This window comes from Scaptodrosophila lebanonensis, unplaced genomic scaffold, assembly GCF_003285725.1.
Source record: "Scaptodrosophila lebanonensis strain 11010-0011.00,11010-0021.00 unplaced genomic scaffold, SlebRS2 tig00000024-arrow-pilon, whole genome shotgun sequence".
NCBI lineage: Eukaryota > Metazoa > Arthropoda > Insecta > Diptera > Drosophilidae > Scaptodrosophila > Scaptodrosophila lebanonensis.
Window position 1 is genome coordinate 20,266,141 of NW_022060538.1, and position 27,238 is coordinate 20,293,378.

Below are 27,238 nucleotides of genomic sequence, written 5' to 3' on the forward strand. Positions count from 1 at the left end.
TCACATTTTTGTTGCATAAGCTGTGGTGTTTTTGTAACCACACCGCCCGTATAGATGGCGCTAGCATAACTTTAATGTGTTAGTCTTCGAATTTCAGGCATAGGTGGCGACATTTTATAATTTAAAATTTTAATAAAACTTTCATACTTTGCACCCATAAGGGTATAAGTAGCCTGCTAGTTTAGTGCGAATTATTATTAATGCAAGTATGTATGTAATTTTAACTAATTACTGGATTTAGGCGATCAAAAGCAAATTAAATAGTCGTCGTTTATTTATTTTAAAATGTGTATTGGAAAATTTTTAATTTGTATTTTTTTTCAGGTACTAAGTGACTGCCCGCCTTTTTTTTAGGTTTACCGCCTTTTATGTTTGTCTCACAAGTTATATGAGTTTATAAACATGAACATTATAATTCTCGTGAGTAGTACCGGATCATAACAACAAATGGTGTAGAGACCCACCACTTGCAGATTGCCAGGGCAACTATTATGGCCGCAACAGCCAAACAAAACATTTGCTGGCTAATAGAATGGTATATTGTGGTTGAAAACACTCTCGGGAAAATTATAATATTGTTATTCGTAATAAGTTATTTGAAACACTTCATGTGTAAGGATTTCATTAACATTAATATCGAATAATGAGTGGCAACAATTCGGCGAAACAGCAGACTGCAGATGCAGGTGGAGCACAGGCGGTGCCTCCACCAACGTCTATGGGGCGACCACCAACCTCACAGCTCTTTTCAGTAAGCCCCAACAATACAATACAATCAATTTATGATCTGATCTGATCTCATTTCCAAATAGCGCGGTAATCTGGTGAGCAGACGCTTGTCGGCCGGCGAAAAGACGGCGCAGGCTCGACCCTCTACTGCCGTGCGAGCCGTTGGCTATGCGGCCAGCAGCAGCTCGACGGGTCAACATTTCGACCAGTTCTTCATGGAGAAGGCAAAGCAGCAGACCATGTTCTCGGCCAATGCCACCTTGGATGCAGCCAAAGAAGTCAAGTGAGTAGAGCAGCATCAGCTAAACTGGCTCCTTAGTGCTATTTTGGTGGCCATTCCACAGCCCACAAACCAAGTACAAAAATCTCGAAATGAAAATAGTTAAGCTGCTAGAGTCTTCGATTGTACTGGCAGGTCGTGGAGTGGCGGCAATGCGGTCAAGCGGCTCAGATCCAGGAGCTAAGTCTGTGCTGGCCGAAGCGCTCAACAAGGCGAAGGAGGCATTTTCTCTGGACAGGACCTTGCATCGCTTTCGTGACCAGCATGTGGAGAATATTTTCCACAACTTCGACTTGACATATGCGGTAAGACAATCAAAGCACCTGCAATCATAGCAAGAATGTTATCTATTGAAGCAGAGCACTCTTCGGAATTAAAAACTGTAGATCTTAACTTTATGTTTTTGTTGTAAGGCAGAGTGATTCGACACAGACGAAGATAACTTCTTAGTTCAGAAGTTGAGATACGAGAGTTGGATGGCCACTTTTCTGGTTTCCTTCATTTTTGTGCCCTATACATGAAATGAGAAAGAGTATACTAGTTCAGTCCGTATGTATGCGGATTGTCCTAAGACCGAGAAAGGACGGGTTTCGGTTTTTTCTTATGCACTGATTAGCTCCCGTAGTTCTTGGAATTCCCAAATTAAAAGAAAAATAATTTGAAAAATATTAAACTTTTTTTTTTAGGGAGTGGGGCATATAACAAAAACAAAGTTTTTGGTAGATGCGAAGGCTTCAAAAATGCTGTATTTAAAAACCCATATATTTATATGTAGACTCGTCATTTCATTTTTTGGATATGTACATAAGAGTTGAGGGTTCACGTCTACATTTTAGTGGACGAAATCTTACCACAATTTCCGGATTTACATTTTAAGGTGTTTTTTAACCTGGCCGAACAATATGAGCTCAACGAGATGTACATCGAGGCTCTCAACACGTACAGCATTATGACCAAGAACAAAATGTTTCCGCATGTGAATCAGTTGAAGCTGAACATGGGAAACATCTACTTCAAGATGGGTACGGGAATCTACCCGAAAGCTATCAAAATGTACCGCATGGCGTTGGACTCGGTGCCCAACAACCTGAAACAGCTGCGCCTCAAAATAACAGAGAACATTGGAGTCCTGTTTGTGCGGATGGGCCAGTATGCGGACGCAGCCTCCAGCTTCGAGTTCATAATGTCGGAGCGGGCGAACATTCGCAGCGGAATTCATCTGCTGCTCTGCTACTATGCCATGGGAGACATAGAGAAGATTAAGAGCACATTCCGGAACTTTGTGTGCAGTGTGGAGCCGACGGAGAGCGACAGCGACCTGGAGAATGAGAACAACATTATTAAGCTGCAGCAGCAAGCGGATCAGGCGCAGTCAAAGCAAACTGCTGAGGTGTCCCTCATTGGCGCAGATGCGTTCGGGATGAAGACTGCGGTGACGACTGGAGGAGACGATTCCCCAGGCATGGCCCCCATCTCGGAAAAGGCCGGTGAGAAGAACCGATATGTGCTGCAGGCGCTCAAAACGGATGAACTAGCGTTGTACATGAAGCAACGCAATCAAAGGGAGAAACGAGCGATTACAATGCTTGTGGAATTGATTTCGCCCATTATCGAGGAGAATTATAATGATGGTGAGTACTGATCCATATAATGCTATGCCATATGTTGGCCAGAACACCTATAATCCACAGGCTACAATTGGTGCATTGAGGTCATAAAAACGTCGAATATGTCCTGGTTGGCGCACGAGCTGGAGCTGAATAAGGCGCTAGTGTACCTGCGACAAAATGAGATCAACCAGGCCATCGAAACGCTGCAGATATACAACCGGAAGAGCGAAGGATCCATGACTGCCAGCGCTTTGATCAACCTCTGTTTCATTTACATCAATGTGAGTAGCTGCCAAGGCCCCAAAAGTATTTCATTGTTTACTCGTCTATATATTCTCTCGACGCAGCTGGGCAACCTGGACATGGCAACGCATTGCGTCAATCAGCTCCAGGAACTGGGTGTGTTGCAGTCAAACCCAATGGCGCTGGTGAACGCCAGCATCGTGGACATGCAAAAGGGGAACTTGAACAGTGCCCGAGACTACCTGGGCCGTGCACTCCAGCTGCAGCCATTCAGCTTTGAGGCCAACTACAATTTCGGCCTCCTGGCCCTGCAGGAACACAACTATGCGCTGGCCGAGGAGCAATTCGAGCTGCTGAGGGCGCAACTGATGGAGCCCCACTCGGCGCAGCACGGCCACATCTACTATCAATTGGCTATGCTGCAAGAAAGGCGTCAAACTGGAGGAGGCAGTGACTTTAAATTTGGCTCACCCGGTGTCCTTCAAGCTTATCTGCAGGTACAGTTGTCTAAAATTTTAAAAATCTTTTGCATTTTATTCACGGTTTTAAAAAGGTTTATGTGCTTTTTATACAACGAAGTTAAAACTATGTACTATCTATTAACTATCTACACATACCCACTATATACATCCTTCCAAACCGTGCTACTCTTTTCCTTTTGCAACTTTACTTGGGAAAATATTTTGGTAGTCCTGAATTACTGAGTTCTAGTTCGTTTTAATTGCAGACCAGAAAAGCAATACTTTTTATGTATTTGTTAAACAATGCCCGAGGATCGGTGTAGGTTGGTGTTAATATTTTGTGATTTCATTTAATGCGCTACACGTTAACAAAAAACAGGTGTGCTTCCATACATTTCAGTAGTCAGGGAAGAAGTGAATCAAAAACTAAAACAAGGGCTGCAAAGGCACAAATTGTGTATCGATTACTCAATTATCGACAGTATTTAAAGAATCTCTTATTTCTTTCAGGTTCTGGGTATATCGGCTGTCGATATCGACTCGCGCCTATTCGAAAAGGTCGGTTCGCTTTACGAGCAAATTCAGGATCATCAGGAAGCAAACCAATATTATAATGAGGCCTATCGCATAAATCCAAGCGACATTAACATAGCGAGCTCCATCGGCTCCTACTACATAAAGCTTCAGGCTACAGAGAAGGCACTCTACTACTATGAGCGAGCTGTTCTTGCCGATCCCAACGATCCCAACCTGATGCTGCGCATTGCAAGCTGTTTTCGAAACTCCTATCTGCCGCCTAAGCAGTATTTGGGCATGTTTGAAAAGATCTATTCTCGCTTTCCCGACAACCTCACGTGTGTGCGTGCGCTCATGCAGGTGACCAAGTCCCTTGGACTGTCCGATCTCCATGATCGGTACGCCCTAGATTATGCTCGTCTACAAAAGCAGCAGCTCGAGCGACAAAATGAACAGCGCTACCAGCAACAGCGCATATCGTCAGCCGCTTCGGGTAGGGGCAGCAGTCGTTTAAAGAGTGAGTGCATGCCCCAAACCTACTTGTACTTAGTGTTTCCCAAATGTTTGCTAACCTAGGCAGTCTTTACTCTTACAGATCTGAAACAGTCAAATGCAGATCGTTCAGTTGAGAACAGCAACTCCCCGATCCCCAATGGCTTGGGCAATGGCGAGCAATACACCAAATCTGTAGATAGGACATATTATTCCGGCAAGTAGAAGTTACTTCTCATGCCAAATTTATTCTAATCTTTCCTAATTTCTTCAAATAGCTCAAAAGCATGTGGATCCACTGGGTCCACCTGCCGAACGTCCCCGGACCGGAATGATCAGGCCTGACCAGGGAAATGATTCCGATGATGATGCAGACATGAATGCCGAGAGCTTGTTACCAATCTAACTAACCATATCCAGATACTTACTTGGCCAGATCATTCTGTGAAGCTTTCTATTTGAACAAGACCTTTTGTATTTTTAAAAATCTATCCGAAGCAAAGAAAATTGTCTAAGGACAAAAAATGAATTCCTCGTATTATTTATTTCAGGATCCACTAAATGGTTAATGGACAGACACACAGTCAAGTCCAAATCGACTCGTCTTGTCGTGCTGATCAAGTATATATATACTTTGTGGGCTCTGCTTGATTAGTTTATAAAATGTACTCTTATTTAGCAATGAGTTGGTTGCTTATAAGATACTTAGTGGAAAGAGAATACGAGTCTTATGTGGCTTTAATTTTCGCGGTCAAGCTATGGAACTCCATAAAATACTTTTGCATTCATGAGGAAACAAAAAGCAGACCTCAACATTTCCCAAATCGGCAATAATCATTCAGATAAGTATATGCATCGCTACAGATCTTATGAAGTGCGAACTGATGGAGGCTGAAATAAAAGCTGCTTATTCATGTTCTCTTTGACCACCCAATGCTGAATCTTCTTCATATTACTCTATCCAATACGAAATCAACTTGTTTGGTCTCAATTGTTTAATACTTGGCAAAACACAGATAAACGAAACGTTCAATACGAATTTTGAATGCGCTTTAGCAACGCAGCCCAATGATTACTATGAGCTCTGTGGAGTTTCTTCTCATTTTGGCTGTCGTTGTTTTCTCAATTAATTGAAATCGATTGTTATTATTATAAATTAATATTATAATATAAATAATTTTTAATTTTAAAACTAAGTAGTAACAGCAATTGGTCGCCTAGTTATATACAAGTATACTCTGCATCAAAAAAAAAACCGTAGTCTACAGACTTGTCCCATTAAAAACCCCTTCGTACCATAACATAGAAGCGATGTGGAGTAGGGTATACCTACAAAAAAGAGTTGGAAAGAACAACATATAAAAGTGTGCTTCAGCCCGCGGCAGTCAGTCATTACGTATCCGCCGTCATGTTGCTTAAAACGATCTCGGTTTCGGGGCTGCTCATTTGCTGTTTGACTACCTTTTTGGAAGCCAAGCCGATTTTTATCATTCCGTTTAGTTCAGCTGGTAGATACAAATAATGTTCTCACTAAACATAGAAACAAACAAGCGAAATATTCTGTACCCCATTAGGTGGTTCTGCCAGCAACTATCGGGCCTCAGCCTCAGTAACAGCCACAACCTCACCCATCAACTCGCAGCTCGTAACCAACCTTTTGACTCAGAAAATTAACGTGCTCCAGAGTCTGATTCAGGCGAAATTTTCATCAGGAGGAGCAGGAGGAGCAGGAGGCATCGGTTTTGGCTTCAACAAGTTCGGATCGGTCTCGAGTACTACAACAACAACAACGGAGGCGCCGTACACCTATAGCACCACAGAGGTAAACACAGATTTTACGCCGGATATTACCTCAAGTACTCACTCAGTATCAACAACAACAACAACAGAAGGATCCAATAAGACGCCGGAGCCTACAGTACATCCCTATTCGCCGATCACAACGCGCAGCACAACGCCACTAACCCCCGTTAAGAGTACAACAGAGGGGCTGGTGACCACAACGGCGGTGACCGAGGGCTATTCCTACCAGACCCCAAAACCCAATGCCAGTACCGAGGGGTATGCCTACCAGACCCCTAGACCCGATGCCAGCACCAGCTATAATTCTGTCAGTGGCTCAGTAAGCAGCTTTTACCTTCCGACCTCTCTTGCCTGAGCGATTAAAGGGAATTCACCTTGAAATATAAATTGTTAAAGCTATGATGCCTAAATGTCAGTTATACAATCGGTCGTTGGAATATAGTATTTTGTAAGAAAACACTCTCTTTTTCTCCATCTATATATAGTATACTAATATATCTAGGAAATTTTATGGCTACCGTAAATCAACTTAATAAACTAAATCGACTTATTATAAAATGAACTTGAAAAACGTGGTGCTAATTCAAATGCAAAGAGATTCGGTTTCTTCTTAAAAGTTGCGGAAGTTATTCAGAAACTCGTCGCCACAGACAATGGAAAGCTGTGTTAGTCTACATATGTTCAAATGATGTCTGTCTGGTCAGTGGTTTACTCTCAGCCAATTACCATAAAAACCGGTTTATATTAGAAGTTGATGTGCCCAAAAAAAAAAATATAAGAATAAAAACTATAAGTGAATCACGCAACTATGAAATGCCTTATCTGTAATTGCGAAATATTTAATTCAATATACTAAAATCCACTATTATGTGTATTTCTATTGGTAGCCACCTAAGCTATATAATTCCGCATTTGAATAGATGTTGGGAATTTTTTATTTTTCAACTTAACTTCATTTGCAGTAATTATGTAAGCATAATGTCTTACCGAAGCTTTTAAGACCGGATAACTAAAACAAGTTCTATTGCGGAAAGTTTTTACAACATTTTTTTTACACTGAACAAAACTCCTTTAAAGAGCCTAAGGCGATAACTCTAGAGAATTGCAATTATGCTTTTTTTATTACTTTCCCTCGTTCCTTTGGAATACTGGACAGTATGTGTTGACGAAATTCTTTTGCGGGCGAAGGGGCCAAAATAGCAATATCCATATATATTTTATTGTGGTCTCAGCCGTTGCCGAAGTCCAGAAGCTCCATTGATCCAACGTTTCCTAACTTCTTTGAGAAGTCATTATCAAACAATTAGTTTGATGACGCTATAATTTGGATGTATTCAGAGTAGAGTTTATTTGTGTCTGGGCTATCGATTAAGCATAATAAAAAACATTTAGATGGGTATACTTGTATAAGGCATAAGGAACGAAGATGCAATATTTTCGATCACACTAGATTTATTACTAGAATTCGTTATGATTATTTCATTTTAGTTGAGCGACAAGGAATTATCGCTCGACAATAAGCCCGCAGCGAGCATTCAGTTCGAATCAAAGCATAAGTCCTTAATGACCGAAAGTTTTTGCCTAAACATTTTTTTTTTTTTTTCGTATTTTATTTAAAACTGTCCATCATGGACAATCATTAAATTGGATAAAGATAAACTTGACAGTTTATTATTTCATTTAGTATATGGTTGTAGTATCCGGCTAGTCCCTGGGGAGGTCCAGAGGATGGGTCCTGAGCAGCCTCCTGGTCCGTTCGATGTTGTCCAGCAAGTTCATCGCCAAGTTGTTGGGGTGGTCATGTAGCCTCTGCATAAGTCCTTAATGACCGAAAGTTTTTGCCTAAACATGCAAGCAATGATCGAACGTCGTATTCACAACCATACCCGAAGGACCGAATTTCGCTAGAGTTCGGGTAGCTCCCGCGTCAGGATCCCCGAAGAAGGATTTCGGCACTTCCATCGATTTGTGGTTACAATGGAGCTATGCACAAAAATATCCCCGCATTACTTTATCAGATCAAATAAGAAACTTGCTTTTATTTAATATTACCATTTGGGTCTCACCTATATTTTTGTTGCATAAGAAAACGCATTGTGTCTTTTTTAATTATTGTTTAATTATTATTTTTTCGCATTTTTTAAATCAATAAAGAAATTATAAGTTATAGAAAAAGTATAATAATACCGTATAACAATTTAGTTGATTTTGTTTCTTGTTCTCCTCCTTTTGTTTATCATTTTTTGTTGTTATTCATATTGCGTAATATTGTTTGCTATTATCTTTTCTGTATTAAAGGTTTTGTTGGTTTCTTCCTTTCCTTTGTTTTTTTTTTTATGAGTTTTGTATATTTATATAACAAAGAAATGATTATAGAGTATGTACTTTGAGGTTTGCATCTTTTGCATGTGTCTGTCTGTGTGTGTGTGTGTGTGTGTGTGTGTGTGTGTGTGTGTGTGTGTGTATACTGTATTATTGTATACAATACATGTCCACGTGTTTCTGGAGTCTTTAGTGTTTGTGTGTTTGTGTGTTTGTGGAAAGGCTTGAAGTCATCAGACTGATTTATGTTTTTAAATTTAACTTTAGTTCTTTCTTTTCTTCTGCTATTGCTAAATAATACAATGATTGGATTGTTAGATTAAATTATTTACGTGGGGAAAAGTTTACGTTTGTTACGATCGTATCATATCTTCTGTTCTTATTAAATAACTGAAATACGTACTTCCGACTATTGCTGATATCTAACTGCAGTTTATAATTTACAGTGCCGAGATTTTGCTGTGATTTCTGAGTCTAGTTCATATTCTCTTGTATACGTAGTATATATCTTTTCGTGTATTCTTGCAACCGATACAAATGTGCCAAATGTGACTTAATCAGTTTTCTGCCTATAGTATATTCTATTGTTGGCTGTTCCCCTTTTCCCATTTGAAAATTGTTTACAAAGCTAAAGTGGGTTTCCGTTTCAATTCCAAATGATCTGGGAGTGTTAGTGTAGCACGTGGAATTGGAATGTAATGGAATTAATAGCAGCATACTTTTAGGTGCCTCTTTGAGCCTGCCTCGCTTTAGGGAAAGAACAAAAAATGGCAATAAATTTATTTACGAGTAATAGTGACAGATTTGAGAGTCTAATTTGTAAGTTGAACTTTGCAAACTGAAAAGCAGAAACGGGAATAGTTGTAATTGAAATCGATAACGCGAACGGGAACAGTACCTTATATATACAATTGTCCTGTGGTAGCCTGTGTGTATATATATATATGTATGTATGTGAGTGTGTGTTTGCTGCTAAGTTTAAAACAGTAGTGTTCGATTAAAGTAATAACTCGCTGTCACATTCATTCCGTCGTCATCGTCATAATATGTATATGTATGTATGTATATATGTTACTCTATGCGCTCTTTAAATACTTTTATTTGTTGTTTAAACTTTTTAATATACTTTTATACTTTCTGTTTTGTAAAGCAAGAGGTACGCAATGTATTGGTTTGTATGTAAGTATGTACTTGTGTTTTTTCGTTAAAGCAATTTAGAGAGTACTCGTATGCAATTGTTAAACATTAGGAAACATTATTCTTCTTTCATCATTTTCCATTTAGTTCTATACAGGGAAAAAGCAAGTTTGTTTTCTTTTGGCAATGAGTTTGTCGGGTAGTTATGTACTTGTAGTATACGTATATAAAGAGAATTATATTCATGCCAAAGGCGTTTACTTATGCATTTACTCGGACGAGTATGTATTTGTATAAAAGCCAAAGATGAAATTTTCATTGTTATGTGTCTAGTAAGTATGCATAGAGAATAAAGGAGCATGAGTTTTAGTTTTAATTAGTTATCGAGTCGAATCTGAAATTTTGAGAATAACCAAAATAGTAATTTAACGGACGTTTGTGGAAAATTTGTGAATATGTAGTATGTTGTGTGTGTTCTTGTTTTGTTATCTCCTAAAAAATTTATTAATATGTACGTACCTATATTCTTATTTATGTTTCAAATGCAATGTATTTAGTTGCTTTTCATTTTTGGTCTATGCACTTAGGTATTTTTCCCTCACTGGTTGCTTGACATGAGTTACAACTTTTCGCACGGATATTGCTTAAAGAACCACCGACTTTTGTGTGCTGTGAATAACTGAGTGGATTTAGAATCGTAGCCTAGTTTAGTGTCTTAATCAATTCAAGAGGATAGTTAAGGGCGAAAATATCCACTAACTACTCCAAGAAGAGATGCCAGCAACAAAGGTATTCCGAGTTTTCACCATTCTCCGCCTACAACCGAGCGGAGATACTCTTAGAAGTAAAAAAAATAGGGGGGCAAAAAAGACAGTTCAGTTGTAGGTTAGAGGAAATAGAAAAATAATAGAAGCTGTTAGAAATAAGTATATGCTCCGAAGGAACAAGTGAAACGATTATCACTTCTGTTTTTTTTGGAAAGAAGTTCTTTGGCCATTTATAACGAAATTTAAAATATAAATTTTCACAATTTTCTTAAGGTTTCTTTGAAGTGAGCTACAGGCTGCCAGATAAAATAGGGAAGGAACGACTTTAAGTGAATCGTATATCACCTCACTTTACTTTGAGGAAGTATTCTCTGGATAGTTGGTTGCATTTCGAGCTTAACACTTAGTGTTTAGGACTATAGAAGCACTCGGAAGGACTAGGTATAACTAATATGGTATTGTGTATCACCTATTACTTTTGATTTCTTTTTCCCTTTGGCTTTTTTCCTTCATGGATGAATGGTGAATTCAGAAAAGATTGGAACGAGGCTGCGGATAATACCAATACTCAGATTAGTTGCATGCGAGATTGTACATTAGCGATCGAGCGGTCGATCGATCGATTGAATGTACATATGTACGTTTGTGTGTTATGTACGCATATGTATATATGTATGTATGTATAGTAGGTAGCATATCAATTTATTTATTTTTGGTTTTCATTTTGCATAATTTTGTCGCTTTACATGGCTCAACTCTTCCTTGTTTACTTAGTTTTTGATTTATAAATGTATGTTATTTGTTATTAAATGTGTATAATGTATGTATTTATGTTGTTGTTTTTCATTTGTTTTGTTTTGGTTTTAATATATTTTAAATATATATAATATATGTATGTTTGGTTTTCTTATGCATGTATTTGTTGTTGTTGTTTTTTTTTTTGTTTGTTTTTGGTTTTGTTTTCACTTTAAGTTTTTGGTATTTTCATTATTTTGTTGTTGTTTTTATTTTTAAATTTTTTTATTTATAAACTGGTCAGCAACAGTAGCAAATTTAACAATGTGCGTTAACAAATAATTGTAAATATAATGTATATAATATATTTGTCTTTATCTTAATCATTTGCCTCAATAAAGTTTATTTATAATTTATGTTCTTTTATGTGGGTATATGTATGTTTGTATATATTGTGTGTGTGTTAATGTGGTCTGTCTGTGTGTTTCTGCGTGTTTGTGTGTGTAAATATATATACTATATGTATGTATGTATGTATGTATATGCGAAGAGTTCCAATGGAGCCTTTCCGCCTAGTTTGTTGCGCCCTTCACTTGCCGCCTGCCTTCTAAGATTTTTATTGCGTTTTTGCTTTTAATTAGTTTAGTGTTTAGTTTTATCATTTGCTTTGCTAACAAGTTAGTCAGAGGTTGCAATTGATTTGCTCAATGTTCAATAATTTAACAACAACAAATGGCTTTTGTTTCGGCTTAGGTTTGTTGTTTGTATTGCTGTGGCTGTTCTTGTTGTTCTTGTTGTTGTTGATGTTTTCGTCTGCAGCGCTCCCTTTTTAAATTATCTGTAATATTTCTATCAATTTAATTAATAAAAAATATTATCATTAGTACTATTAGTTGCATCCATTATCATCGTCATCATCATCGTAATATAACCATATCAACAACATTATTCACTTCACATTAGCCCGCACTTGACTGGGGGGATTGGTTTTAGTTTTAGTTTTTCTTTTTCTTTTTTGTTTTTGTTTTTCTTTTCGGTTTTACTTCCTCTGTATATGTATATATTAGCTTAAGTAATCAATAGCAATAATAATAGTCATAATAGTAATAATCATAGTCTAATCTACGAATAATATAACAGGACCCTATGGAATGACCGGGGTTATTTGCCAAAGCCAAACCCGAATTTGCCAAAGAGATCTTTGCCTTTCGAGAGTACATCGCCGCCGGGCGCCGCTGCCGCTATGCCCTTGAGGCCGCCTAGCAGGCCGGCGCCCGGCCCCTGACCCTGGGGCGGGGGCTGCGCTTGGGGTGGCACTTGTTGTTGTTGCTGTTGCTGTGCTTGTTGCTGCATTTGCGGCTGCATACCCATGCCGGGCTGCATTTGCTGGGCACCAAAGGCGTTCGCTTGTTGCTGCGTTGGCTGCACACCACCAGGTGGTTGCATTGGATCCGTTTTCGGTGGTTGCTTCGAACCAAATAGACCACCGGTGGCAGCCGAAGTAGCACCAGAAAGTAAACTAGTCGCGCCGGAGAATAGACCGCCCGTTTGCGCCTGCGTCGTCACTGGCGGTTGTTGTTGTTGTTGTTGCGCACCTCCCATACCCATTTGTCCCATTCCCATGCCGCCCATTTGACTGCCCATTGGGCCTCCGATTTGTCCCATTTGACCCATTTGTTGACCCATTTGCTGTTGATGTTGTTGTTGCTGCTGCTGCTGCTGCTGTTGTGGCGTTTGCGCCATCATGCCCATTTGTTGCTGTTGTGGCTGTTGGCCCATTCCCATCATTCCACTTTGTCCCATGCCCATTTGCTGTTGTTGTGTTTGTTGCTGCTGCTGCTGTCCCATTTGTGTCTGTTGCTGACCATACGGTTGCTGTTGTTGTTGCTGTAGTTGCTGTTGCATTCCTACCATTCCAACATTACCAACGCGACCGATCATCCCCTGGAAATTTGCGATTTTCGAATGCACAAAAATACGAATGTCAATTAGTCAAATTATACGAATTGTACGAATCAATTGAATCAATCAAAAAATGGCAACTAATTAGACAAACATACGAGTATGTAGTTAAGGGATATTCACAATATTTTTTTTTCAATTTTCTTTTGTCAATTTGCATTTGGAATTTTAAATGGTTCTCGTGTGGATATTCAAAATTTTGCATGAGGTTTGTTAACATTTTCGTATTAAAATTTCAAAATTCAAACTAATTGCGAGTACTGTACTGGTTGTGAACCGCTACATATAGTATAAGTACATATAGCTGCGGAATTTGCCCATTGAAGAATGGACATACAATTAGTTATTGTTGTTCATAAATATGTTAGTTTTGCATACGTATATGTATGTAGTATATAGTATGGCGGGGTTAGTAAGAAATATGGTGACTACGTTTAACTACTATGCAGCATATCGTAAGGTTGGTTAGCTATTCAAAAAAACCGAAATCACAATTCAAGGTTGTACTCAATGCAGAACACTGTGCATTGCGGCAACAGTATTCCGGGGAAATCGGTAATCAAGCTTCGCAATATGCTCAAACTTTGCAGAGTCGACTACATTTGCTGAAGAGAATATGCTTTTCAGAGGACTCCATTACCCATTTCCGATGTTCATTTCAATTTGCCGAAATCAAAATTCCGAAAAGAAAGTAAGACTGTACCTATTACCAGTCTTACGCAGTTTACATTTTGCAAATGGTTGTATTATATTTTGTGAAGGCGAAACAATAACCATAACTGCCAAAATATGATCTGTTTAGTTTTTAGAAATCTTATTATTAATTATTATTTATAGCACTACAAATTGTCTTCACTCGAGAACAGGAACAGAATGGTATGCGTTTACTTTTCAGAACACGAAATGAAACGGGTTTGGCACATCTTACGACTTATGGGCTCTCTTAGGAGCGTATCGAAATTATTTGTAGCAATCGAAATGGGTTAAGCTCGGAAGAAGGTATCTGCCGAAATGATAATGGAAACGGGTTTGGCCCACTCAGAAAGCCTGTCAACGTCTGCAAGGTTAAATGAGCACGAAACATTGATAGATCTCCCCATTATAAAAAGTGTACTCATTTAAAACGAATAACAGTAACAATACTTGATTTTCATGTATGTTAATATACAAATATATATATATTTCAGCTTTTGTTGTTGACCATTTCTTTGGGAAAATAAAATTATGTAGAACTAGCAACGTTTCTTAACTTGTTTAAATTCAAGAAATTTTGCCTAGATCTAACGTTCAACAAAAGCCGCATGTCAGCGTTTCTGTAGTCAACCAAATAAAATATGAAAGGAAAACTTTGTAAACTCAAAACAAAATTAATTATACGAACAATAATTGCAGTCTGTAAGAAACTGTGAAGGAACTCTATTAAAGGACTTGACGCACTCAAAATCTCAGTTTTTTTTTTGGCGTGTTCAAAACCTAAATATATAGTATGCTAAGTATATTATGTACACTAGCACGATGAGAGTGAACCATTTGTGGTATGTGTATGGTGTGTTGGTGTGTATATAAAATGGTGTACAGGGGTGTGTGTGTGTGTCTTCAAAATATATATATTAAATGATATCAACTTAATTGTGGTCATGGTCTTAGATTGATGAGCAAAAGTACGAACGAAAGTTTCAACTGCTAAGATGTTCATTTCGTTGGGCGTTGGTTTGTTTGCGCTTGTTTTATTTTATTGTTTGTTTTCTTTTTCTTTTAAATGTTTGTTTCTTGGCTTGGAAATAAAAAGCAAAATGCAAATCTAAGAAGCAAACGTGATTTATTTTGATCATTAAATGAAATCATCAACTTAATTTTTGTGGTTGAACGTAAGTATATCATACAGGAGAACTTAAACAAATGACTCGAAATCGAAATAGAAATAGAAATCAAAATCAAGGATATACACATACAGTGAATCACATAAAAATTTGTACACATTACATCCAATATTCCATATAGTAGTAGTACATATTAGTAATATATAATTAGTAGCGTATACCAGTAAAGAAATCAAAATTTATTTATATTTAGAGATATATGTATATATGTATGTATGTATCACATCATATAATCGATATCAGCAATCAAGTTTCTTGGCAAATTGTTCGAGTGTGTGTCTTTTGTATCTGATATTTGATTCTGGTTTGTTCATTAGATAATGCGTTTGCCTTTGGGTAGATTTTGTTTAAATGTATTTACACATTTCTTTGCCAAAATTGCAGATTTCCCAAAAGTTTTTCGACTTTTTATTTATGTTTTGGTTTCTCAATATTTTGTTCTGTTTGCATCGACGCATACAAAATGAAGCAGTTGGAATGCAAAGCAAAATATAAATGATACGAATAAATGGCGCAAATAAAAGTAAACAATTGAAATCACTCTTGTTGGCTTAAACATATACCCATTTACTAGGCAGTTGATATATAAGAAAACTGAACTCAAAAACTGAAAGCTTCATGTATTTCTTCTCGGGCAACTCAACAACTGCAATTTGCAAAATAAAGTTTTTAAAGCAATACAAAATCGTAAGCAATTAGCACTTGAAGTTAAACAAAAGATGACGAAATAATTTGATTCTCACATTAGATTTCCTGTTGTTGTGATATACCAAAGAAATTCATTTAAGATAAACTTCATTATCTGAACATAGAACCTGTGGATCTGGAGAGATAACTAACATAAAGACAGATATTCTATTCACAAACTTGAAGAAATGGTAATTGGAATGATTTGGCATATGGGTCCTCGCCGTAATCTAATCTTATCTTATCTAAAAAGAAATGCAATCATAACTCTTTTAAATGCAAAGTCAACCTAAAATTTTCTTTTGTCAGCTGACCATTATAATCTAAGGACAACAACTTGAAGATTCAATTAGTGGAGTAGGCTTCTGCCCAGGTAGTTATTTCTTCAGTTCAAGTCATTAAGGACCTATGCAATTATTATTTTCCAACATACTATATCTAACTAGAACATACTTGGAGTATCAATTGAAATGATAAACGAGTTGGGCACTAAAATTTCGCGATTACAGCTCAGTTGAAGAATTCAATGTCCAGTTTAAGGAACTATTTTCTTGAAGATTCAATTAGAAAAGCTAGCTACTATTTAGTTAGTTTTTTCCTAGACAAACCCAAAGAGACAAAGACATGTCTTTGGGATTGGTTTACCAAGATGTCACATATTCGGAATGTCTGAGAAAACGTGCCTTAAATCATTAGATGCAACCAAAGTTTACCAAATGTGATGACGAAACATAAACTGTTGTAACCAAAGAAGAAGAGGAAATAAATCAATTGTGTGAATGACTTGACGGCATTGGTGCTGTGTCAATATATTAGTTGTTGTTGTTGTGAAGTTAACTGATATCGCAAATGCAATTTACAGACAATACACACACAAAAAGTGTTTTGCATGAGTTCGACATTAGTTACTCATACGCACGAGTACGATTATGATAATGCACTAACATTTAGAGAGTGCACAATATTAATACAAGTATAGTATACATATAGTATGCGATTATCTTTGCTGAACGAAACGCAAATGAATATACACGGACGAGTGACTATCGATTGATTCGTTATATTACATATGTATGTAGTATATAAGTATATATATATATATTTATTTTTCGGATAATTCTTGTTGTTTGTATTGATTGGTCATTGATGTTAACTACAAGAAGTTATATATTAACATGTTGCTAGCTATACATAGAATATATTATTATTTGAATTTTGTTCATGTACTGTACTGTAAGCGTTTGAGTTTGGTTTGGATAGAGGCTTTATAGACGAGTAGTAGTATGTAGTATGTATGTTTGTAGTATATAAGTAGATATATATATATAAATGGAGAGACAGAGAGAGAGAGAGAGAGAGAGAGGCAGTGGCAGGAAGTATGGCGAATAGAGAGACGAAACAGTGGACCAACGAGTCTTCGCAATTGTGTGAAATGAATTGTGGATCGAACAATGTATGGGAGAGCCGATGTGAGTTGCGATCAGATTGCGAGGACTATGACTATATTGTCACAGTGGAAAGGTAACCGAAAACAAATGAATGATAGAGATAGCAAGTTGTTTTAGCTGTAGCTCTAGCTCTAGCTGTAGTAGTATAATGGGTTGTATGAGAATCATTTTTTTAGTATAAGTAGAAGTAGTAGGAGTGATAGTTGTAGGTAGAGAGGTAAGAGGTAGTAGTAGTAGTAAGTAGCTGTAGCATTTGTAGGGTATTTAGGTGAATAATCGTGATTTTCTTTTGCGTTTTTTTTTTTCTTAATAATTGTTTTCGTTAAGTAGTTGTTAAGCATTTTTATTGAAAACAAAAGAAAATTTGCGTTTTATTCGTTTTTTTTTATCTCAACCCAAAATAAAAATAAAAAGAGAAAGAGTATTTACCTGCGTTTGGTGATCGGGGGCAGGGTGGCCCGTGTTGTCTAACAGTGTAGGGGAAGCAGGGCGAGCATCTATAGCAACGAATATAACATAAAGACTTCACATTTACCACAGCAGACCATTACAAAAAATTATTTGAAAGAAGTAGTAGTAGTTGAATTGAAAATGTAAAAACAAAATCAAACTCAAATAATTCCAAAATCAATATTGTACATATTCAAAACAAATGTTGACGAAAATCTTTCTCAAGTATTTTAAAAGAGACAGACAGAGAGAAGGTGAGATAGAGAAAGAGTTCGGCTTAGACTGCTGCCTGTTGGGTTTCTGTGATTTGTCTCGAACTTCATTCATTCATTCATTTCATACGAGTAGTATACCCGACGGGTCCAGTTTTTTGGTAATAAGTATGTATCAGTCGTATTCTTGTATATGCAATTCACCGCAGCTTATCGAATCAAACTGAAGCTTAAATAAAATTAAAAAACAACCTTTTTGTTGAATAATAAATTAGTGAGAAAACGAAAAGAGAGAGACCAATGCAAAATCAAATTAAATGAATTCCACACATTTAACGGGCTTTAAAAACTCTTTCGATTTGGAAATTTGGTAATATGGTAATTTGGTTGCTTGCCAAAATATTTTGGTATAGTTACTTATTTGCTCAAAAACGGAATAGAAGGTTAAGAGAGAGAGAGATAGAGAGAAATAGAGAGAGAGGCGGCAAAAGAAATATGGTTCGGAAACAACCGGCAAGAGTCAAAATTGTATTAAACGTTTGCAGTTGTTGTTGTAGTTATTATACATATATATATATATTAAAATGTTGTTTAAACTTTTCCATAGATATTACCTTTTGCGCTTGGCGTCATGTCTTACGAAAATGTTCCTAATTAGTTTTTCAATAGACATATTTGTGGGTGGCTTAAATGGTTTGCTTTTTTTACATATTTATAAGTAGTATATAATTTATTGCTTGGAATTTGGAACTGTAGGCACTTGTTTGCATTTGACATTCATAAGTTGATTATTACAATTATATAAACAGATTTTGGGCGGGCGCTTATTTAGTAGTATAGTATACGAGTATTTGTAGGATCAATTAGTTAGTAAAGGTGTAGAAAGAGTTATTTTACAATGAGAGAGAAAACATTTACATTTCATACAAAGAGATTGCGCGTATTCATTTAATTATGTATGTGCTTAAAGCCCCTGCTGATGCGTTGTTGTTTTTGTTGTTATATGTTATATATATATATATATTTATTTTGTTAAAGAAATGATTTTATAGGCTAAACAGCAAACAAACATCAAACATCCGAACTGAGGGAAAAGTAGGAAATCATGTATAAATGAAGGCTTCAAATCATACGGAATAGGCAGCGTTAAAAATATCTTTTATGGAAAAAGAAAAACATTCTCAACGGGGAATTAACTGGAACGAAGTACTCTAAATAGTATTCAACGCCTTAATACACGCTCAGGACGTGGGTTCCAAGCATCAATTCCTCCAATTCGTTAAATATTAGCTCGGACGAACTGCTTTTCGCAGATATTCTATATGCTTGCATTCATATAGGACTGATGAAATTCTTAGGCGAATTGCAAGACGTTTGCTCTAATACCGGAAATCGTAACCCTCCTACCTTTATTGGGGCACATACTAGTATGTACAACATCAAAGGATAATGCAACATAATCCTTCGTAAGTAATTACGAAGCATATTACCTGTAACTCAAAAACATTCGCCAAAAATATGACTCTTGGTCGTTATTTAAGTACTATTTAATACTGTTGGTGGGCAACTAAACAATTCAACTTCATTCCGGTGCAAAAAACTATTTTCATTTTATGCAAAACAATTTGAAAACATAAAATTAATGGCACTGGAAATTCAACTGAAAAGAATCAAATAATTTATCTTTACATTGTTTATTTTGCATGCAAGAGGCCAGCTAAGAATTTGCAGAAAAAATCACGCAAGACAATTAGAGAGACGAAAGACCAGAAATAACACAATTATTTGAAAACAGACTTGATTCAACAATAAAGAATGGCATTATTTTATTTTGAAGTAAGTTTGCAAATGCGAAATGTGTGAATGGATGAATGAGAATCATGATTTGAACTGCTAAACGAATTTTGAAAATATATGCACAAGTTCATATTTTCGGAGAACCCCTTTTGGTCGATATTAGAATTTCCTGGATGTTGGAAATATACTATTCATATGTATGTAGCTTTTTAGAATTCAAAGAGCGCAGTTGAGTTCATTTTTTGTCGGCTTTAGTTCTGGTCTGTTGGTTCTTTTGCCCTCAAGTCTGATGCCTGAATGACTATTGATCGGTTGATGATTGATTGATTGATAAATTGATAAAGAAAGGTGTGATTACAACAACAAGAACAACAACTATCTATGTATATATCGTATTTATATAAAAATACATACATAACTGGATTTGAGATTAAATCAAAACATACGAAAGGTCGAAACAAAAACTTGATCGGTGCATAAAATGATGGAATTTGTACATAAGCGAGAATCGCTTTTCAATCAAAATTACAAATTAGAGAAATGAAAGAATTGTCTTAATTGGTTTATCGTAATAAATTATTTTCAATAAGTAAATTAGTAAATTTCCACTTCACCAATAAGTGGGCGGCCAAATAATTCCACAATACCCAAGGGCATCGTGGTAACTTAAACCCAAAAAAAAAAAAAAAAAAAAAAAAAGTAAATTAGTAAATTAGTAAATTAGCGGCGTTCAAAACAATTGTATTCTTTTGTAACTGTTTGTTTTATTTGAAATTTTGCGAAAGAGAGTATTAGAGAGAAGGAGAGAAAGAGTGAAAGATTTTCTGTGTCGTCACGATATATTGGTTGGTTTGGTTTATTCATATTCTTGTTGCTGGTGTTAAACTTTCGCTCATTCGTGATTTGTTTAGATCGTATAGGAATTGTGTTATCGTAAAACAAAAGCGTAATGTGTAGTTGGGTACACATATAAAGATTGTTGCCATTTGTTTTCCTGTGTTGGTTATTATTATTATTTTTTTTTTCATGTGGAAATTGTTTATATAGTCTGAAAATTTTTACTTAAAATCCTGCATATTTATTTTTTACAAAGTATTTTCAAAAGCAATTATTTTGTATACAAAATAAAAACGAAAAAGTCCTTCAATTTCATTTAAAACAAGGAGACATGTATCATATGTTGTTTACAAAATTTGTAAATCTTATTCAACAGAACAAACAAATAAAACATAAAATTAAAAATGCTCAATAAAAGAGAACCAAAAAGAAAGAAAGAAAAAAACAAAACCAAAAACAATTCGAAAAATCGATCTTCACAAAGGTCACTTACTTTTGCCTTGTGGACCGCGTTGCCCGGCCACACCGGGCATCATGTTATCTCGCGGCGGCGGCGGTGGTCCTCTCGCGCCGGGTCCCTGACCCCTGCCCCGCTGACTTAGGCCACCGCGCCCAGCGCCGCCAGGCCCCATTTGGTTGTTATACTGATCGGGCGCATCAGCCAGGAAGTTCGACGGCACCAGACCGCGCACGCCGTCCAGTTCGCCCATGTAGAAACCATCTTCATCCATATCACCATAAACGAGTATGATTTCGCCCGTTTTGAAGCACAGTTCCACCTGCTAAAATGTCAGAAAAAAAAACAACCAAAAAACACATTCAGCTACACACAATTTGTCATCAAAGGGGGGGGCGGACACAAGGGGAACACAAAGCTCTAGCAACACAATTTACGCTTCAAGTCTATGGAGTGCGGCAACAAGGCTTAGAAAATGCTCACTCACTTTGCTGGGCATTGGAGCTACGACGCTTTGTGAGAAGCCCGGCAACAGACCGCCCAGCAGACTGCCCATTAGACCGCTGCCAGCAGCGCTGGCTCTGCGCTTTAGGGGTAAACAAAAAATCATCATATGGCCACACAAAAATATTATACACAATAGGATAACAAGCAGCTTAATTCCTGCTGTAACGACGCACTAGCTGGATGCTGCGACACGCAGGGCGTCGTTACGAGCGCGATGGCTGTAGGCGCATAAGGCGTGGATGTAGTGTAGTTGTAAGCCTAGTCTATAAGTTTAGTATATAACTTGATTTGTATGTATGTATTGAATTCTGTAGTAGTGTAAGTAAGAAACGTGGATTGAGTTTAGTTTTAGGTAAGTCGGAGTCTGGAGGCGTTCGGGAGTGGACGTGGAATGAAAGGCCATGGGCATTAATTAAAGTACAGATAGTTTGGAAACCGCGCCTTTCACTGTTTGTACTTTGGGGTGCCCATTATTAAATTTCATCACACTCTGGCCGGCAGAGTATGCCAAGCGCATACCTAGTTCTGACAACAATTGAGCCATGTCTTAAAAACAAAAACAAAAACTTATTGCACTGCTTTCTTCTGTTCCCTATATACTGCCTATTTCACTTAAGCTACAAATTTAGAAATGAATTTCCGGCTCTTACAGGTTGTTAGCTTTTCACAAGTCAGTTTCATCTCAAATCCAACCATTTTGATTTGCTTGTATTTTCTTCTTTAATTGATGTTTATACAACGCGACCATAAATGTATGCTATTCCAAATTCCAGTTGAGTATTATTCCAACTTTTGAATTGATTTGCAGCTTTCGTAATCCATTTCGCACAAAAAAAAAAAAAAAAACAAACGAATTGATATCCTCCTCCTTTTTTGAAGAATAACGTTCGTTTTTCTTTTCAAGCTCAATTCGAAAAAATTAGGCAATCCAATAAAATGGTTTTCATTTCCACATTTACCTCAATCCACTCCAAAAAGTTCTCTATTCGTCAATAGTTATTGAACTCAAACTTCAATTCGTTTAACATTCCCTCATTAAAACATGTATTGTTTTGCTTATTTCTGATTCGTTTTCAATAATTTCCTAATCCTAATTTGCAGCAATAATAGCTTTATTTACTTGTGGAAGAATCCTATGCACTAGCAGGGGAATTCAAGCCTAGAACAATTTTCATTAGATGGATGTCTACTTTCTGAACCGTAATGTTTTGTGATAAGAACAAAAAATTCGGCGCTTGCGAGTATACCTACCTCGGCATCCACATTCGGACTTAATTCTTGAGGATCGTAGTCGTAGAGCGCTATCATCCGCTTCACCGGCATGTTCGCATAGATGTCGCCCCAACGATCCCGGCTGACATTTCGCATGCTCTGCTGAGTGCCGCCCTGACCGGGCATTACTTGTGCGGTGCCGCCCGCCCCCTGCATAGTGCCAGGCATTTGTCCACCCATTTGGCTGGTGCTGTCCTCCACTTCGGTCACCATGTTGTGCGGCACATAACCACGACGGCCACGCAGCTCGCCCCAGTAGAAGCCATCCGCGTCCTTATCACCGAAAACCTGCAGCACACGAGTTGCGAAAATTATAAATCGGGCACAGATCATGGCATAAAGATGTTAAGACATTATTGTGTAGTTTTCGAGTATTATGTAGAAAGAGAGTGCATAACGCTAACTTAACGTTTATTTAAGGAACTATTAAGAGTTTGAAGAGAGAACAACGTCTACTTAGTGGGTAGATATACTTGTATGTATTGTAGATAAATACTGTACTGGTATTATTGTTATTGGGATTAAACTTATATTGATCTCAATTAAATGGGGATTTGGGGGTGGTTGGCGAAGGAAAAACATGCACTGATATTCATTCATTCAATTAGCGGCAAGCGCAGCCAATTCGGCACAACTGCGAATTGCGTCCAATTCATCCAATTTTGAGGCGCTGCTTAATGCTGATGAGCTTTACCCATTTGGCAATGAACCGGAAATCGGACTTGCCGCCCGCCTCGCATCGACTGCACTGCTGCTGGTGCTGGTCTGGTGTTGGATCTGGTTGAGGTTCTTGATCAGGTTCTGGTTCTTGTACTTGTTCTCGTGTTTGGCTGGAAAGTGTCTGGCGTTTCTGTGTTTTGTTTAAAAGTGCTGCGATCTTACCTTAATAGTATCACCCTCTTGAAATGGCAGTTCTTCGTCGCACCCATCTGGATTAGGACTCATTGTGGTTGGATCGTAGTCGAACATGGCCACAAAGTAGCGCGGTTTCTTTTGTGCGCCGGCCATTTGCTGGTGCTGCTGCGCCGTCTGCTGACCCGGCAGCAGTTGACCCTGTTGTTGCATTTGTTGTTGTTGTTGCTGCTGTTGTTGCTGCTGCTGCTGCTGCTGCTGTTGGTTGAGCGGACCTCGTGGACCCATGGCACCAGGCCCCATCATTTGGTTCGACATCTGGCCAGGCATTTGCCCAGACATCTGCCCCTGCATCTGACCCTGCATTTGGCCCGCCATTTGCTGGCCCTGCAGCTGCCCCTGCATTTGGCCGGGCATTTGCTGACCCTGCATCTGACCTTGCATCTGGCCAGGCACGGGTCCGCGAAAACGTGGCCCGCCCATCGCGCCCTGTGCTCCATACGGTTGTTGTTGTTGCTGCTGCGGCCCCTGCGGTCGTCCGGGCACCATGCCGCGTTGCGTTGCTCCTGGCTGATAGCCCTGAAGGACAGGAGCGCAGGACATAGCGGGTACGCAGTCGATGTTCAAACGAGCATGAATTTAATTTAAATGAATTTGAAAATTTTGTTAGCGTTTTTCTTTTGGTTCGACTCAATGGTTTTTCTTAATTCGTACTCTGTTTTTCATTCTTCTTCTTTTTAGATTTTTGGTTCTTTGTTTTTGTCAACAACTAAAGAAGTAGCTGTGTATGGCTATGCGTGTGTAGGTGGATAAAGCGCATAATGAGCTATAATTACAAACAACTGGGAAATCAAGAGACTATAGCTGATAGTTCAAAGCCAAATACGAAGCTTAGTTTTCGAGTATTTGAAAATAATAAAGCACGAATTTTAGTATCTTTTGACAATGTAGTATTGTAATACTGCTGTATGTGTGTTCATTTTTTTAATTGTATGTATGTATGTGTGAGTATATATGTATGTGTGTATAAACATGTTGCTATTTTGCAAATATTACTGCGAATGAGTTTCACATAAGATTTAGTGGCACCGGCTAGAGATCCATAGCATTTACGAGTATACAGATGAGGTCAAGGTTAGAATATTTGTACAGCCTTGCAGATTACGCCGACTAGTTGATATGGGAACTAGGTATAGTATAGGAACAGCTACGATGAGTACTTCATTCAACAGACGTCAAGGATTCTATGCTATTCTTGATACACACATTTATGGTCTAGTCAGCCAGTTAATATACTTGTATGTACATATATATGCATATTTCCTGATAGTTCCAAATACATTGTTGATTCATTATAAAAATACAAATTTATACATTTCAAGTAGCTTCTTTTAAACAATCCAAATAAGAATAGTTAATTCCTATACTAATTTGTTAATTGCGATTAAATAGTATTTAAAATGTAAACATGCGTATATGAATGATTATATAGTATATATATTTTTGTAAGCACTTCAATTTCGTTAGTAATTTGTTTGGTTCTTTGATGAAAAATCAATATTCTTACTGCCCTAAAGACATTATTGAAAAACCAAAGGAATATAGAAAAAGAAATCAAATAAAAGCTATATTTTGTCACTTTTGCTTGGAGAGCTCTCTCCAAAAATGAGTCCACATCAATTGATTCGTTGTACCAAGCATATTTGAATACTAGAAGCATATAGTCTACTTTTCAAGTAAGCTCTAAGCTAACTTTATGAATAATTGTTTTAATACTAATTGCATTAAATATACATTTACATACTTATTTACTTAACAAATAACGCATGGAACACTCGAAATATTTGTGTATATTTTTACGCAAAGTGTATTAATACGGAGCTTGTATATATATTAATATATATATGTGTGTGTGTGTGGTGTGTGGTATGTGTGTGTGTGTGAGAGAGATGTTGTGGGTATAACTTACATTCTGGTTCACTTGACTCTGTGTGGGTTTCGAGAAGAGGCCCCCGAGCAGGCCACCTAATAAGCCGGAGCTGGCGTCGGGCTGTTTCGTTTCAGTATCGGTTTATCGGGTTAACGGTATCGTTTCAGTTTTGGTTTCATATAATGAAAATGAATATGTAACTTGTTTTGTTTAAAATTGTTTCGTTGCATTGCGTTCTCCTTACTTAATAGTACGAGTACAACTGGCATTTCCGCTTAACTTTCTAGTAAAACTCTATAGTATAGTATTTGTAGTAATTCTCAAAAACTCAACAAAGTTCAAAATCATTTGCATTTGCATTGCTATTGCAGCTTTTTAATTAGTCGCTGCAATTCAAGACATGCTATTGTGTGAACTGCATTTTCAAAAATAATATGATTTTTTTAAAAACAGTGAAAACACAATCCAAGAACTAATAATCAATAAGTAATAATTAGGACTAGTGAAAAAAATGCATACGCCGAAAGTTTGCTGCCGAACGGAAATGAGGAGAAAAAAAAACTTTACATACATACAAGTTACTCGGGGCAGGTCTCATTTCAAATTGCATTTGGTTCTTATAATAAAATTGGAGATTGGAGATTGTATTTCTCGCAGTACATGTGAATTTCATTTTGATTGAATTTTGTGTGTGAATTTCGTGCGGTTGTCTAAATTTTCATCTTGTGTATGTATATAATGTGTTCAGGTTGCAAAAGAAATCAAAACCGAAGGTACAAGTACATAGTCGTAATATATAGTTGGAAGAGCTCAAACGAGAGAAAGAGTTTTGAATGTATTGTAATGGCAAAGTGGAGAGACAAATCAAAATATTGACAGCTTAGATTGGAGATTGCAAACAAATGAAACGGAAATTCCTGAACATAAATAAGTACTTATGTATAGTATGTAAGTATAGTATGTATATCGTACTTTAAAGTATGCAATAAGTATGCTTTTTTGTTCATAATTCATGTCTGATTTTGGGTTTGTGCGGGGTATAGTACAAGCAATTGATGGGAGCGGGGTTTTCTTTTGTAACTAATGGTATTGCATTCAGACGCGATTATGTATGTTTGTATTCAACAAAACTTTATGTACAATTTAAGCAGTTGTGTTGGTAGTAGTTTGAATTCAATTCGAGTTCAAACCCAATAGAGAACTTTGAAAACCAATCATGAAAATAAATAATGTTTACGCATTATTTACAGTGTATGTATGTAAAAGGAGGTAAGTTCACACAGCGATATAAATTTTAATATGTTTTTCTTCTTCTTGATGCTGGATGAGATATTCTGACAATAGAGACCCAAGCTAGTGAAGACGTTTTATCGAGTTAAAGGTGATTTTATTGAATTCGCTTCAAGTCTATTTCTATTTGTTTTGACAAAAAGCCAAAGCGAGAAGAAAATTAAGTCCAATCCTACCTTCAATTAAATATCGAAATTGTATACAGTTTAGGAATTTAATTGAAATCGTAGTTATTTAACTCATCTTGACTACCAAGTTTAATTTATTGATGTATAACTAGAAATTTGATTTAATTTTATTTCGCGATTGACATAAAGTCAAAGGGAGAAGAAAATTAAGTCCAATCCTATCTTCAATTAAATATCGAAATTGTATACAGCTTAGGAATTTAATTGAAATCGTAGCTATTTAAGTCATCTTGACTACCAAGTTTAATTTATTGATGTATAACTAGAAATTTGATTTAATTTTATTTCGCGATTGACATAAAGTCAAAGGGAGAAGAAAATTAAGTTCAATCCTATCTTCAATTAAATATCGAAATTGTATACAGCTTAGGAAT

At 37.0% G+C, this 27,238-nt stretch overlaps 3 protein-coding genes across 3 annotated transcripts in view; 2 read left to right on the plus strand and 1 right to left on the minus strand.

Moving 5' to 3' along the window:
- The first annotated feature begins 643 nt into the window (after positions 1 to 643).
- LOC115620990 (intraflagellar transport protein 88 homolog) lies at positions 644 to 4,737 on the plus strand. The gene is made up of 8 exons (XM_030514509.1): positions 644 to 751; positions 813 to 1,012; positions 1,074 to 1,314; positions 1,887 to 2,640; positions 2,701 to 2,900; positions 2,967 to 3,359; positions 3,834 to 4,388; positions 4,618 to 4,737. Exons 1-8 carry the CDS (start codon positions 644 to 646, stop codon positions 4,735 to 4,737), a joined length of 2,571 nt encoding a protein of 856 aa, XP_030370369.1.
- A 905-nt stretch (positions 4,738 to 5,642) lies between these two features.
- On the plus strand, positions 5,643 to 6,489 carry LOC115620991 (integumentary mucin C.1). Its single transcript, XM_030514510.1, has 2 exons — positions 5,643 to 5,649; positions 5,906 to 6,489. The coding sequence occupies exons 1-2, from the start codon at positions 5,643 to 5,645 to the stop codon at positions 6,487 to 6,489; spliced, it is 591 nt and encodes a 196-aa protein (XP_030370370.1).
- A 4,824-nt stretch (positions 6,490 to 11,313) lies between these two features.
- LOC115620252 (RIMS-binding protein 2) overlaps positions 11,314 to 27,238 on the minus strand; it is a 35,098-nt gene continuing 19,173 nt past the window's right edge. Inside the window, exons 14-19 of the mRNA XM_030513402.1 lie at positions 25,426 to 25,506; positions 23,487 to 24,035; positions 22,584 to 22,892; positions 20,862 to 21,150; positions 17,502 to 17,569; positions 11,314 to 13,039 (exon numbers count right to left, since the gene is read on the minus strand). Coding sequence (XP_030369262.1) covers positions 12,257 to 13,039; positions 17,502 to 17,569; positions 20,862 to 21,150; positions 22,584 to 22,892; positions 23,487 to 24,035; positions 25,426 to 25,506 — 2,079 coding nt within the window. The 3' untranslated portion in view covers positions 11,314 to 12,256. The remainder of the gene's footprint in view (positions 13,040 to 17,501; positions 17,570 to 20,861; positions 21,151 to 22,583; positions 22,893 to 23,486; positions 24,036 to 25,425; positions 25,507 to 27,238) is intronic.